The 16,165-nt window shown below is 42.7% G+C and overlaps 1 protein-coding gene across 9 annotated transcripts in view; it reads left to right on the forward strand.

The window, feature by feature from the left end:
• The window catches only part of SVIL (supervillin), a 149,317-nt gene extending 133,422 nt beyond the window's left edge, over positions 1-15,895 (forward strand). For 6 of the 9 annotated variants that reach the window (XM_073334375.2, XM_073334379.2, XM_073334378.2 and 3 more), the window contains 6 exons: positions 559-692; positions 1,590-1,745; positions 2,900-3,043; positions 12,641-12,762; positions 13,798-13,953; positions 14,105-15,895. In XM_073334375.2, coding sequence (XP_073190476.1) covers positions 559-692; positions 1,590-1,745; positions 2,900-3,043; positions 12,641-12,762; positions 13,798-13,953; positions 14,105-14,191 — 799 coding nt within the window. In that variant the 3' untranslated portion in view covers positions 14,192-15,895. The remainder of the gene's footprint in view (positions 1-558; positions 693-1,589; positions 1,746-2,899; positions 3,044-12,640; positions 12,763-13,797; positions 13,954-14,104) is intronic. The other 3 variants (XM_073334387.2, XM_073334388.2, XM_073334389.2) reach the window with 1 other exon arrangement.
• Positions 15,896-16,165: the final 270 nt, after the last annotated feature.

A 16,165-nucleotide genomic window follows, 5' to 3' on the forward strand; every position in this document is an offset into this window, starting at 1 on the left:
TGTTGGGAGAGGAGGAATGGACAGGGCACCTAGTTCATTATGTGCATATTCTGATTTTCACACAATCCCAATAGGGTGAGATACACTTACTGTTCTTTGCGGTATTGAATTGCAATTCCCTTTAAAGCAATATATTTTCAATCTCTGGGAGACGGAAAAGCATCTAAAAGTGAAGATTAAACTATGACCTAACAGAGGTGATAGGATAAAAAGAAGCCTTATGAGAGAGAGGGTATGAGAAGGCTAGGGAAGGAAGTTTGCAAGAAGCACTGATGGGGGATGGAAAGGAGAAACTGAAGAATTGGTAAAGAGCTCACATGAGCATTCTCTCACGCTCTGCATACACGATCAGTCGTACAAAGAAATACCATTACTGAAATGCCATATCTTACATTGTTATTTCCTGTATTGATTTTCATATGGATCAGGCTGGCAAAAAGGAAGTGCCAGTGTCCATGGAGCCAGTCTTTGGACTGGCTTGGGCTGCTGACAAGTGCCTGAAGCTGTATGTTGTTGGAAGTAAGGGTATTGGGTTCACCTACCTTCTTTGTGTTGCAGATGTCCATTGGAAGCTGGATTGCACAGCAGCAGCAAGGTGACAATACATGAATGTGATGAAGGGTCAGAGCCATTGGGATTCTGGGATGCATTAGGAAGGAGAGATCGAAAAGCCTATGATTGCATGTTGCAAGGTAGTATTGCAGTCCAGTGATGTTCAACTACATGTTACTGCACTGTAGGACTAGAAAATACATTGTGTTTTAGTTGAACATATTTCCATTGTTGAAGTGAAACTTTAGGAATAGTCAGGGCCCTGGTGAAGTCAGGACACTCATTGGAGAATTAAATCTGCTTCCTGCCACACACAAATGAATCTATTGGTGTCTGGGGATGCAAGGGGCCGGAGAGTGAAGTGTCCTCCTCCTGCACACGCATAGAACAGAGCAGCAGCTAACTCTTCACCCACCAGATATATTTCAGTTCTCCTCTGGAGGGATCGGATGATGGTTTTATGTTTAATCATTGACCGCTCTTCTGGAACTGCCAACAAAGATAGTAGTTATGGGATAGATTTACAATATGAAAATCTGTCAGTTAAGTAGTAGATTGTGAGAGAGGCTAACTTCACATAAGCCACAGAACAATCAGCCACCAAGGGTATGTCTAAACTGCAATTAAAAACCCATGGCTAGCTCGTGCCAGCTGACTTGGACTTACAGGGCTGTTTAATTGCAGCATAGACTTTTGGGCTCTAGGACCCTGTGAGATGGGAGGGTCCCAGAGCTCAAACTGCAGCCTGTGCCTGAACGTCTACACCACAGTTAAGTAGCCCCTTAGCCCAAACGCCATGAGTACCATTCAGCTGGTGGGACTCTAATTGTAGTGTGGACATACCCCATATGGCTGGTCACAACTAGCCAGGGTTGGATTCAAAATGGTGGCTAAAGCTAAAATGCTTTATATGCCAGCCATTGCCAGTCTCCTTTCCTGATTATTTAAAAGCCAAAGTGTAATGTAGCAAGCATAAATACAGCTTTTCAAATTAACTGTCCTGTTGTACTAAACATTTTTGTTTTTTGTTTTATTAGATCCTGGAAAGTTTAACTTCACCCCCCGCTTGTTCATCCTCAGCAGTTCATCAGGAGAGTTCTCAGCCACTGAATATATATATCCTGCAAGAGATCCCACTGTTGTCAATTCCATGCCATTCCTGCAGGAGGATCTCTACACTGCCCCGCAGCCAGGTACAGAAGCAGACTATTGACGTAAATACTGCACTGATCCCCGCTATGATACCCATGAATAAGTGTCCCAAATACAGAGACCCCTAGTATAAAGTTATTCTAACATGTAAGTAGGGAAACATACTGACAGGAGTTATTGAACAATGGTGACCTATAAAAGTATTCATGCAACAAGCAAGTAGGGAGGGAAAAGGCATAATGCAATGCTGCTTTGCTCTGGGACGCAGTAAGCATTACTTCTGGGGGAATTCTGCACCTAAAATGTCTGCGCACAATTTGTTAAAATTCTTCATATTTTATCAAAATAACATTGTATGATCACGCCAGTTTCAGTTATTTTGGTGATTTATTTCAAAGTACCTTTCAGCACTAGACTCCCCCAGGAGCAGAAGGTTAAAGAAACCCCTGCGACAACCCAGTTCCTGTTTCTCTGCATCCCTCACAAAGCCCAGTTGCGGGACCAGACTCCCATGCCCTCTCCCCCCCAAGAGCCCAGCTGTGGGGCCCCCGCAAGCCAGACATCCACATCACTCCCACCCAGCGTCCAGCCTTGGGGCACCCCCCAGGCCAGACACCTACACCTTCTCCCCCCAGGGCCCACCTGCAGCTGCCCAGAACCCTCCAGCTCCCCCTCCACCCCAGCAGTGTCCTGTATTTGCAAGCTGGGAAGCTGGGCTCTGAAGAGAAAAAGGAAATTCTGCATAGAACATTAATTCTGCACAAATTCTGCATTGCTCAGTGACTCAGAATTCTCCCAGGTGTAAAGCATGGGTCTGTTCAGATTTAATTAATAGCAGTAGTGCTTCAGTGTGCATAAAACCAGGAGGGGTTCAACCTTTAGCAACAAAAGATTGAAATTTCCACTTTGCAGATGCTTAAAACAAATTAAACATATTTGTACACAAACTATTACTAAAGAGAGCACACCGTTTCCTGTGGGGAACCAGAGATCAGCCCCTTGCTTCCTGGGTTTACAGAAATCTCTGGGGTTAGATAACAAATGACACTGGTGGACTCTAAGATGAGTCTCATCTGTCCAACCAAAATAGGCTGATTTTAGTCAAGGCTATGCAGTTTATCTTATGAATAAACCCAGTAAAACATATGCTGACTAAATCTCTGGTATTTTTGGTTCTTCTCTGGTTCTTCTTTAGCACTCTTCCTTGTTGACAATCACCATGAAGTGTATCTTTGGCAAGGCTGGTGGCCTGTAGAAAACAAAATAACTGGATCAGCTCGAATCCGATGGGCTACAGACAGGAAATGTGCCATGGAGACAGTACTCCAATACTGCAAAGGTAATAAGAAAGCTACTTTGTGCCAGTGTTGATCCTGACTATTTTAAGGCTTCTATAGTAACGATCACCAGAGTATTTAAGTGCTCCCCAGGTAAAATAAATTGGCAAGGTGAGGTCCCTAGTAAACTTTAAGGAATTTGTCTATTCTTTTCCCCAATACTACCATCAGGATTAGAGGCCTCTGTTTGGGAAGCAATGTTTTACTATATTTAAATCATCTTGCTTGTAATGTGAGTGTACTTCCTCAAAGAGGAAATTGGGCAGATGGTGGATTAGTTTGATCTCTGGAAATTCATGCTGTTATAGAACCCCCTTTAATGCTGAATGCTGTGGCTCCAGCTCTAATGTACTTTGTCCTGGGTTTTGTAAAGTGTATCGTCCCAAAGGAATGGTTGGAGATGCAATTGCTGATGTAACTGGGTTATGATTTGTTGATGGCTTTGAACTAACACTGGGAGCTCGTGTAGGGAGCAAAGCATGGGGTGATGTGCTCACAGTGGCCTGCCTCACAAAGGAGACAACCAGATATGATCTGCACAAGTTAGAGCAGGGGTGGGTAAACGTTTTGGCCTGAGGGCCGCATCGGGTTCCGGAACTGTATGGAGGGCTAGGTAGGGAAGGCTATGCCTCCCCAAACAGCCTGGCCCCCGCCTCCTCCAAACTCCCGACCCATCCAACACCCCCTGTTCCTTGTCCCCTGGCCGCCCCCCCGCCGGGACCACCAGCCCCTAATGCCCCCCTTCCCAATTACAAGTAAAGTGCTGATCTCTTGTGGCACTGTGGATCCTCGATGGCATTGCTTTCAGCTGCAGTAAATGACCTGTCCAACTCATGTATTGTTGGCAGCTGCATCAGTGGCACCTTCCAGCTTCTCCAGGGTCTCGCTCATATGCTGAAGAGTGTGAAGGAGCTGGAACGGGGGGAGGAATACATGTTGAACTCCACGTATGTGGGCCCTTGGGGAAGAAGGTGCCAGTGACCGATCACTGCTCTCTGGGTCTGGTAGGAGAGGAATGATTGTCATTATGATACTGTACCGTCTACTCCTGTTGTGTCACCTAAATGGATCAGTAACACCTTGTGGCTGAGTGTGGAAAGTCACCGAAAAGCTGAGCATTGAAACATGATGTGTATCCATGGCTATGCAGAGGTCCTCTTCCTGTGCCACTGGAGCACTGATGTACATCCAGGATGTTGGCAGATTTTTTTTTCACATGTTGGCCTTGAGTTGTTTCCAGTTGGAGTAGGAATTAGAGGTTAAAGAGGGAGCAGTAGTTGGGAAGGCCCTTGTGCACCACATGCTGGTTTTTTGAGGACTGGGAAGGCTATTGCATTTCTGAGATTCTGAAGGACATGTTGGTGACAATACCACCTAACTCTTACGTAGCGTTTTCCATCTGTAGATCTCAGAGCACTTTACCAAGGAGGTCAGTATCATTATCCCCATTTTACAGCTGAGGCACAGAAATGCATTGTCCAGGTCAACCAGCAGGCCAATGGAAGAGTCTTGAATAGAACCCAGGTCTCCTGAGACACAGTCCAGTGCTCCAGCTGCTAGGCAATACAGCCTCATGTTAATGGAAACTTTTTTCCCACCTGGCTTTCATCAAAGAGCAGGGGGCAGGTTGTGACTTGAACATGCCTCAGGACTTCTTGAATTTCAGTGGCTGTAATGGTAGCAGGGTGGCAAATGCTGTCTGCAGTGGTTTCGATTTTCTGCCTCTCTGTTCCCCCGTATTTGAATGCAAAGTAGGATGAGAGCTCCTATGATTCTATGATTCCTCGGTGGTCTGTGCTTGGGATTATGTGTCACAAACAGATTAATTGCTTCACTAAGTGCAGTAGCTCTGCTGGCTATGATTTTTCAGCTGCGGTTGCTTTGGAGTTGAAAGCTCCCTTTGCTCCCTTTCCAGGTGTGGTATAGTTCTGCAAGAGCTATTTGTGCTGTTGATGTAGCAAGTTTTCCACCATTAAAATCCTAATATTTTACCTATGCACTTCCCCTGCCAAAATCGGTCTGAATCCCAGGGTGATCTCAATCACTGTGAAGGAGGAGGAGCTAGGTTTGTGGCTATAGTCTCAGTGGGAGCAGGTACCCTTTCACTATGATGATCTACTGGTTTGTTAGCCTCTTGGGCCTGTGGGTGATTCTCCTGTCAGATATGCTGAAAACTTTACAGGAATTAATCTTTCATGGGTTAACTAGTGCTGGTCTTTCATTGCCCTAATAAGATGGCACACTTAAATAGCAAGAAATATAAATACTGCAGTTATCCTAAAACTAAGAGATAATGGCAAGAAGGATCTAGTTGAGTGGGTAATCAGAAGTAATCAGAAGTGTGTTTTTTTTTTTGTTTTTTTTTGGCTTACAGCCAGCATTCAAACTACAAGATTATATGAAGTACTTTGGTTTGTATCCTTGGATAACAGCTTGAATATTCCTAGCAGCATGCGCTGCTTCATTTGTGCACAAATATCTTTATCTAACCTCTCAGATTTTCTTGAAACTTTCTGAGGCTTTGTCTGATAAATCAGCAGACTGCTTTGGAGCACTGAGCTCCAGCATAGGGGAGAGAGAGTGTGTGTTGCAGTTCATATTCTTGCATAAGAAAGGCAAACTAGCTTGAGTAGAGAGCAGAGTTCACTTCATTACCTGAAATGATGAAAATGTTTCTCCACTCAAAAATTAAATTGTCCTACCAGATGGCTAAGCCGATATTAGAGTGTTATCTGGCACAAGCAACCCTTCCTATACTCCTCCACTAGTATCACTGAACTGTGTTGCTTACTGTGTAGACTAGGCTGACAAATTTTGCAAATTGCAGAGTTTCAAATCGCTGTCGTAGTATTATATGGCAAATTCAAGCAGTTTCCGCAGTGCGATTGTGGAACAGGAGGATTAAAAGTAAAACAAAGATTCAGATGATAAATCCCTTGTCTAAATTGTGTAGTTGAAGGATTCTGATTTGTTGCTAATTTGTTCATTGGGATACTTGAGATTAGAGCTCTGTAGATTAGTCTGTTTCATGCGAGTAAATTTTTCTAATCTGTTTGCAACCACATGTTTGACCTCAAACAAAACATGGAGTGCTCACAGTTTGCAGAATTATTGAGAAAGTGGTTGTGATGGTTCTCTGGGTACCCAGGACTGTGAGTCACCTTGTTACCACCCCCTACCTCTAGTGTGAGGACAGAGTCTTCCTTGTGCTTATCTGGGTGTCAGCTTCCTAACACCACCAGCCTGTTAGCCACCCAAACACTCTCCTCTGGGCTATGCCAGCCGTAGCTTTTCCTTGCAGTTCTTTCATAACAGTAGGTGCACCCCAGTCTCTGAGTTCTTTTGAAATGTTCCCCTGTGATATCCAGCCCCTTAGGCTAATGTAGTGCCCATCTTTTAAAAAGGGAAGGAGGAGGATCCAGGGAACTAAAGGCCAGTCAGCCTCACCTCAGTCCCTGGAAAAATCATGGAGCAGGTCCTCAAGGAATCAATTCTGAAGCACTTAGAGGAGAGGAAAGTGATCAGGAACAGTCAGCATGAATTCATCAAGGGCAAGTCATGCCTGACTCATCTAATTACCTTCTATGATGAGATAACTGGCTCTGTGGATGAGGGGAAAGCAGTGGACATGTTATTCCTTGACTTTAGCAAAGCTTTTGACACGGTCTCCCACAATATTCTTGCCAGCAAGTTAAGATGGATGAATGGACTATAAGGTGGACAGAAAGCTGGCAAGATCATCAGGCTCAACGGGTAGTGATCAATGGCTCCTTGTCTAGTTGGCAGCCGGTATCAAGTGGAGTGCCCCAAGGGTCGGTTCTGTGTCCGGTTTTGTTCAATATCTTCATTAATGATCTGGAGGATGGCTTGGATTGCACCCTCAGCAAGTTTGCAGATGACACTAAACTGGGAGGAGAGATAGATATGCTGGAGGGTAGGAATAGGATACAGAGGGCCCTAGACAAATTGGAGGATTGGGCCAAAAGAAATCTGATGAAGTTCAACAAGGACAAGTGTAGAGTCCTGCACTTAGGACAGAAGAATCCCATTTACCGCTACAGACTAGGGGCCAAATGGCTAGGCAGCAGTTCTGCAGAAAAGGACCTAGGGTTACAGTGGATGAGAAGCTGGATATGAAGAAGGCCAATGGCATTTTGGGCTGTATAAGTAGAGGCATTGCAGCAGATCGAGGGATGTGATAGTTCCCCTCTATTCGACATTGGTGAGGCCTCATCTGGAGTACTGTGTCCAGTTTTGGGCCCCACACTACAAGAAGGATGTGGAAAAATTGGAAAGCGTCCAGCGGAGGGCAACAAAAATGATTAGGGGACTGGAACACATGACTTATGAGGAGAGGCTGAGGGAACTGGGATTGTTTAGTCTGCGGAAAAGAAGAATGAGGGGGGATTTCATAGCTGCTTTCAACTACCTGAAAGGGGGTTCCAAAGAGGATGGATCTAGACTGTTTTCAGTGGTAGCAGATGACAGAACAAGGAGTAATGGTCTCAAGTTGCAGTGGGGGAGGTTTAGGTTGGATATTAGGAAAAGCTTTTTCAGTAGGAGGGTGGTGAAACACTGGAATGCGTTACCTAGGGAGGTGGTGGAATCTCCTTCCTTTGAAGTTCTTAAGATCAGGCTTGATAAAGCCCTGGCTGGGATGATTTAGTTGGGGATTGGTCCTGCTTTGAGCAGTGGGTTGGACTAGATGACCTCCTGAGGTCCCTTCCAACCCTGATATCTATAATTCTATGCTGACTTCTCGCAGAACTGCCAGGTTCCCAAAGGAACAGAACACACCAACTTCTAAGAGTCAATTCAGGATTAGCATTTTGCTTAATATCACACTTGGATATATTTACAATGTAAACAAGGGTAAGTTTGTCATCAAAGATTCAAATGATAGTGAGTAGGAAGATTGGAAACAAATGAAATAAAATCATAACACACTAGCCTAACTGACAAGTTTACCTGTCTAAAGAAATTTATCTCACCCAAAGTCCTCTGCAGCATTTTCAACCAAGGCTGCTTGAGAGCCCATTTTTATGAATACAAATGCGCGTTCCATTTACTTCCTAGGTGCAGGGTGAGGCTGTGTCTTATTTGCCTCCTAGATATACCCCCAAAGTTCATTATTTGCCTCCTAGATATACCCTTTAGTCTTTACTTTTAGCCAGCATAACCCCCCTCTCCTCCTCCCTGTTAGATTGTTTTTTTCCCAGTGTGCTCCTTCCCTGTTGACTTCACATCTCTTCCTTAAAGTTTGAGTTCATGTGTATATGGGCATCCATTGTGTTAGCTTACAATGCTTAATTTACATCCCAACAGAGACACATTGCTTACCTTACCTCACCTCGTCTGGAGGAAAACCTGTTTTGCACCTTTGCTGTTGCTTAATACCATGATACAGACATGAAAACCACATTTTCAGGGTAAGAACGGCCATACTAGGCCAGACCAAAGATCCATCAAGTGCCAGTATCCTGTCCTCTGACAGTGGCCAGTGGCAGGTGCCTCAAAGGGAATGAACAGACAGGTTATCATGAAGTGATCCATGCCCTGTCACCCAATCCCAGCTTCTGGCAAACATAGGCTAGCGACACCATTCCTGCTCATCCTGGCTAATAGCCATTGATGGACCTATCTTCCATGAATCTATCTAGCTTCCTTTTGAACCCCGTTATAGTATTGGCCTTCACAACACCCTCTGGCGAGGAGTTCCAGAGGTTGACTGTGCGTTGCGTGAAAAAATACTTCCTTTGTTTGTTTTAAACCTGCTACCTATTAATTTCATTTGGTGGCCCCTTGTTCTTGTATTATGAGAAGGAGTAAATAACGCTTCCTTATTTACTTTCTCTATACCCCTCATGAGTTTATAGACCTCTATCATATACCCCTTAGTCACCTCTTTTCCTAGCTGAAAAGTCCCAGTCTTATTAATCTCTCCTCATACAGAAGCCGCTCTATAACCCTAATCATTTTTGTTGATCTTTTCTGAACATTTTCCAATTCCAATATATCTTTTTTTAGATGGGGCCACCACATCTACGCGCAGTATTCAAGGTGTGGGCATATCATGGATTTATATAGAGGCAATACGATATTTTCTGTCTTATTATCTATCCCTTTCTTGATGATTCCTAATGTTCTGTTTGCTTTTTTGACTGCCGCTGCACATTGAGTGGATGTTTTCAGAGAACTATCCACAATGACTCCAAGATCTCTTTCTTAAGTGGTAACAGCTCATTTAGACCCCATCATTGTATATGTATAGTTAGGATTATGTTTTCCATTGTGCATTACTTTTGCATTTATCAACATTAAATTCCATCTGCCATTTTGTTGCCCAGTCACCCAGTTTTGTGAGATCCTTTTGTAGCTCTTTGCAGTCTGCCTGGGACTTAACTATCTTGAGTAATTTTGTATCATCTGCAAATTTTGCCACCTCACTGTTTACCCCTTTTTCCAGATCGTTTATGAATATGTTAAATAGGACTGGGCCCAGTACAGATCCCTGGGGGATGCCCCTATTTACCTCTCTTCATTCTGAAAACTGACCATTTATTCCTATAGTTTGTTTCCTATCTTTTAACCAGTTACCAATCCATGAGAGAAACTTCCCTCTTATCCCATGACTGCTTATTTTGCTTAAGCGCCTTTGGCGAGGGACCTTGTCAAAGCCTTTCTGAAATTCTAAATACACTATATCCACTGGATCTCCTTTGTCCACGTGCTTGTTGACCCCCTCAAAGAATTGTAGTAGATTGGTGAGGCATGATTTCCCTTTACAAAAACCATGTTGACTATTTTCCAACAAATTATGTTCATCTATGTGTCTGAAAATTGTATTCTTTACGATAATTTCAACCAATTTGCCCAGTACTGCTTACATTGTATTTATACGTGGAATTTACAGCAACATTAATGACCCAGCTGACACACTGGCTTTCATTTGAGACCTCTCGTGGCATTCTTTGGTAGACTAGCATGTACGCACCAGTCTTATGAGATTTCTGCAACCCCTCTGCTCCCCCTTGTCAGTTGACATTATGTGGTTCTTGGGTCACAGCGGTTGAGACAACTCTGGCAGTGTCTGGACTCCTCAGATTTCATTGATCCCTGTCTGGCTGGTTTACGTATAGGTATAGTGTGAAGCTGGCATTAGTTTCCACGACTGACTTTCTAGTAACAGATGAAGTTTAGGTATCCATGCTGACTCTTCTAGATCCTCCTGCTGCTTTTATTACCATGAACCACACACATTTTTAAGTCCAGACAGTGAGTGCAATAGACAGGATCATTCTTGATCCTGGATTGGTGCTTTGTCCTATGAGATCCTAGAATGCTTGGTAATAGCTCAAGTGTGTCCTCTTGCAAGGTTCTGTTGTCATTCCTCATGCTCAGTGTCTATGGGAGGCTGCTAGAGGAGACGGCAAGGTGGTTTAAGCCAATGACAAGCTGCTCTGTCATCATTTCATCTAACCCATGAGTTGCCTACCTGAGATAGAGACTTGGAGTATTGTGAGCTGGATGAGGCTGTTTTGAGAAATTATGCCTGTCTCCATTTTAAGGATGTTTGTCCACCCTTCTTCAGGAGTATTCACTATCTAGGAGCACTTGTGGGTCCCCCATTGCTATGCACTAAGCTGGCCAAGAGTTCCTTTTTTCCTCTGCGCTTGGTGTAATAACTGCAGACATTATCTATGGGCATATCTTTCTGACCTCCAGGTAGGATTATTACAGTGTTCTGTATGGTGTGCAGGGCATCCTTTGAAGATCCTTGGTAAGTTCCAACTACAGCAAATTGCAGTGGTCCAGCTGGCCATAGGGAACATATTATGAGTGCTGCATAGACTGCAGTGATTTCCTGTTCACTTCTAGGTACCGTTCCAGGTGTTTGTATTGCTTTCTAAAGGCCTGTATGTTTTAGCTTCTAACCACCATTACCACCTTGCATTCCCCACGTACTGCAGTGACATTGTGGGCAGCTGAGATGTTCTCACCAGGGTCTCCATACTTGAATTTTGCATGCTGCTGACATTTTCCAATGCAGGACACTCTGTTCTGGAATTCCCTTCTTTTGGTAAAATTATGCAAATTCATCTTTCCATTCAGGCTTTTTTGCAGGTTGGTGGATTGGGCATAGGGTAGGGAAGGCTTATATTGTGCACGTTAGGAGAGGAGTCCATTTTGTTTTGTTCTTTTTCAGTAGTAAGCTACGTATTTGGATTTGTACATATGCCCGGAGATGACATGATAGGCACACTTTTAGAATATTGAAAAATACACCTTTTTAAAGTTGCTCTGATGCGCAAAAGAAAGTTTGTTTAATAAAGTCTAGATCAGGGTTCTCACAACACATTTTTGTTGGTCTCAGAGTGTGGCCACCAACTCTTGCGTGTGGCCACTCTGACAATTTGTCCGAAAATACTTACTTAATTGTAGGGGGAGAAAAATGCACATATACATGTCCAAATTATTAGTCACAACAGAGTAACTCAGCCCCAGCAAGCCTGGGTTAAATTATCCCCTGAATGGGAAGGTGGGTACAGAGGCAGTGGGGGCTGGGGCGATGGGGGGTGGTGAGCTTGGGGCCAGAGTCCGTCACTGTGCAGCCAGGGAATGGAACCCGAAGCCTTGTGGCTAGAGCCCGCCACCCCAGGGCTGAAGCCTGACCCCACCGCCCCCGAGAAAGTGCAGAACTCACTGGCTGCCTGCTCCTCCAGCTTTTGTGTCTCCAGAGGGGGGCATGGCCCAAGCACTACCGGCAGCCTTGGAGGAGGGGCTGCTGCTTTGTGTTTCTTCCCCCACTCCCGCCCCCATCACAGCCCAGGAGGTTGTGGCTACAAGAAAAGCCCCATGGTGGCCGCATTTGAGAAATGCTGGTCTAGATCAGTGGTTCTCAAACTTTTTTTTTTTTTTTTTTGCGGACCACTTGAAAATTGTTGAGGGTCTTGGCAGAACACTTATTGATCTTTCCAAATGTTGTTTTGTACCGTTAGCTATCTATTGTAGAGTGCTTTGGATAAAAGTGCTATATGAAAAAAAATAATAATTGGTTTTTGTTCTACAAATAAAAATACGCAATTCATATTTTAATATCAGTAGTATTACCTTTCTAATGCAATGGATGTACCATCTCTCCCCCGCCGCGGCAGCCCCTGAGTTGAGACTGGGAGGAGGGAAGGTCTCTCCCCGGCAGCCGCAGCCCTGGTGCTGGGGAAAGTCACCTCTTTCTCTGGCTGCTGCAGCCCTGCACGTCCCAAATTCCAAGCTAATTAGGTGCCTGGACCCTGGAGAAGACACACATGTAAGGTGAGATGGTGGCCTTGGGGAGCCCTGCCTGCGCGGCTCCATTAATTAGGTGGGTGGCCATTTGTTTTCTTGTGTGCGGCCACCCAGGCGTGTACCTTAGAGGGAACTATCCGCAGACCACCTGAATGGAGCTTGCGGACCACTGGTGGTCCGCGGACCACAGTTTGAGAACCTCTGGTCTAGATGAAGGGCCTTGCTAAAATTTTACCTGGTAATGTAGAGTGACAGAGTCTGCAAGATAATTCGTGTTTTATAACACCTCTGGTTTTGTATTTTGGATGTTATAGGAAAAAACGTAAAGAAGCCTCCCAAATCCTACCTAATTCATGCTGGTCTTGAACCCCTGACGTTCACCAATATGTTCCCTAGCTGGGAACACAGAGAAGACATAGCTGAGATCACAGAAATGGTAAACAAACCTTCTACTGCAATTGTTTCCTGTTGCTGCGCTTGTATTTTTCTGTTTGATATTGTTAGTACCGGCCTGCACGTTTTCTGCTGGGAAGTCCCAAACTCCAGAGGATTAACCTAAATAATGGACTTCAGGAATCTGGAAGAAATAAGTATCGTTACATGGCTGAATTTTGATAAGTGCACGATAGATATTTTCAATGAGTTACAGATTTTCATACATTCTAGTAAATGTTTCATTCTTTGAAGACTGAAGTGGAATTAAAAGATTCTTAACTTGATTCTCAACATTGAATCCTACCTAAAAACTAGTAAGATAAAATAGGGGTGCCACCTCTGAGCTGCACAAAACCTTGATTAAGCTCTGTCTCCCAACAAGGCAGCCTCCTGTTTTCTTTGAAGCCATGGACTGGAATATTGTCTGTTTTCATACAAAATATCGCATTGTCTTTGGTGGCGATGGCCCACCTGGAAGAGTCTCAGTGTAACTGAACAAAACAGACAGCAGTATGTTTTTGTTTATGTAATTCAAATCAGAATCTCCATACTAGCATGTCAAAGTGCCATTCTACAGGGATTTCTTTGGGCCTCTGCATCAGTTTCCCCTTCAGGAAAACGAAGTTAATTCCAGCCCATGTGACTACTTTAAGAAGCTCAGATGCAGGATGTTTTTAAGTGTAAACTATGGCCAAGAAGGGACACTGGCTATCTCCAGGAGTCTTCTGCAAGTCTTCCTCCTTCGTCAAAATGTGGTGGCAGGAGTAAAAAAATGGGTGAAATGGGGTTTCTTAAGGAAGAGGAGTGCCCTCGTGTTCTTAAATACAAATATTTTATAGTAGCAGATTGTTCCAGCCAAAGAACTGGGCTAACACCAAATGTGCATAGTCTGCTTCTAAAATACAGGGGCCAGCTAACCATCCCCAGCTAGGGCAGAATTGGTACCAGCTCTGTAGTAGGCTGTATTTAAAATCAGCAATTGCTGATTTCAGTAGCATGTTTCTAAACTCTCCTTTTATTCCTCTCTCTCCTCCAGGATGCTGAAGTTTCTAATCAGATAATCCTTGTAGAGGATGTGTTAGCCAAGTTGTGCAAAACTGTGTATCCACTAGCAGATCTTTTAGCTAGGCCTCTACCTGAGGGAGTTGATCCACTGAAACTTGAAATTTATCTTTCAGATGAAGACTTTGAGGTAAGAGGGTGGAGGGTACATTTTTTGTGTACATGCATGTATTGAATCATTCCCACACACTCTTGTGACAGTTTCACTACTCAATTGGTGAGCACTTTGAGTTTAGTAAATTACTTTCCTATAGTGATGTGTCTTTTTGTCTTAAATTCAGGCCGCCTTAGAGATGACGAGAGACGAGTACAATGCACTGCCCTCTTGGAAGCAAGTTAACGTGAAAAAGGCAAAAGGACTTTTCTAAGTAATGTTATCGCTTAGTGATAGTACCAGAGGGATCTGTAGCGTCCCTTTCAACACCTTGGAATTAGCAAAATGAATTGCTCTGGATTAGTGTTCAAAAAAGAAATTAGAGATCTTAAATTTTTAGATACTGCCTGATCTTGAGTTGTGTAATATTGTAAATGTGCAAGAGAACTCTTTGGAAACTTTGGTTCAATTCCAAGGGTAATGTGTTTAGCCTTTGCTCTCCTGTGCACTCAAACAGTAGTTTCTCAAGCTACTACTGCAACAACCCTTTGGCTATACATAGTCCTTGCCATGTGGTTTTTTTGAAGATGTTCTCTTTGTAAAGTGTTATTTTGTTAGTTTGTGGATTACAAAGAATTTATATTTATATAAACACATAGAACAAGTATGTATTTAACAATGCAATATGTATTCACTTTCAAGACTTTCATGTAAAAAAAAAAATCTCTACAGAAAGGTAGTTGGATGGCAGTTGCTTATACTGAATTAGCTGTACCACCTATATATATATCTTATGCATTCTGAAAAGTTTCTCTTTGCAATAGGTAATGAATTATTTTCAATGCTGCTTCAGGTGCTAAACTAAACAAAGCATTTGTATTTATGGCATGGGTTTCTTTAGAAACTATGCAAATCAACCTTTATATTTCAATATCCAAAAATGTATAGTGCCTTGTTTTTGTGTACAGTTTATATACAAACAAGATTGGTCTGCATTTTGAAGATGGTTTAGAACGGTCTCCTATATTACTTTTATAATGGTAGAAATAAAAACATCTCAGTTTCTAATAAACGTTGTAAAGATTAAACATCTTTCATGATATAAGAGCTTAAAGTAAAAGCTTCAGAATAAACTCCTAATAATGCTCTGGCTAGTAATTATTTACACACATACCTTTTGCTAGCATATAAAAATGTTCCATAATATTGTATTTACATTTGAAATGTTTGTAACCTGAGGCATTTAGATGATTTGTACAGTGTTATGATTTAAGAGTGGCAGATAATACAGAGAAATTTAAGATGATTATACAAAGATAAAATTAGACTGTACAACAGTCTTAACTAGTGCTACCTCTTGAAACAATTATATAACTATTGAATTATTGTCAATTGCCCCTTTTTTATACTTGATGTAAAATGTTTGGCCAATTGAAAACCTATCAAGAATATGAATCATGGTGAGTAAAGCTCTTGAAACAAAATTAACATGGTATTGAATGTTAACTGTATTTTCATTCTCAAAGAAAGTGATAGAACTGAAAACATGGCCATTTGCATTAGTTTGGCCAAGCAACTGTTTAATCAGGTTTCAGATTCTGTCATTGCTTGAATCTTTATTTTCAGGTAGTTGCTATCTCTGACTTTGAATTTCTGTAAGGATTGCTACTGTTACCTTTGCAATATCATTGTACCTTTCAAATACTACATCCTGTGACCCCAGAAAGCTTGCCTTGTAGACTGTAGCCACTGGAAATCTCCTTTCTACTTATAAAGGGAAAACACCTTTTGTTACCTATCAGTGCCAAGTGACTTTGTATTTTTGTTAATTTGCTGCTCTTGACCTGACTGTGACCACAGGGAAATAAAGTGGATCTTGAGTGTAGTGGGATGTATGTTTTGTCAAACCTCCATACAAAATCTGATTACCCACGTGCTTTCAAAAGAATAGGCTTTGTAAGTACTCTGGCAGATCAGTGAAAAGTTTTAAATTAATGCACACCTTTTTTTTTTAAAGTCTAAAATATTTTTTTCCCATCTCTGGCATGAGTACCATGTTAAGTTGCATTCAACAGATGTGCAGTTATTTCAGCAAAAGGATTTTTTTTAAATGGTATATTTTCTTTTGTTACTGGTGTCTGTGAAGAGTTAGAAATAATAGGGGAAATACTGCCAATATTTCCAATCCCTGTAAACACTTTTTCTTTCAGCCTTTGCAGTGATAGGGTCAAGCTAGAATTAAGGATTC

This window comes from Lepidochelys kempii, chromosome 2 (genome assembly GCF_965140285.1).
Source record: "Lepidochelys kempii isolate rLepKem1 chromosome 2, rLepKem1.hap1, whole genome shotgun sequence".
NCBI classification, from domain to species: domain Eukaryota; kingdom Metazoa; phylum Chordata; order Testudines; family Cheloniidae; genus Lepidochelys; species Lepidochelys kempii.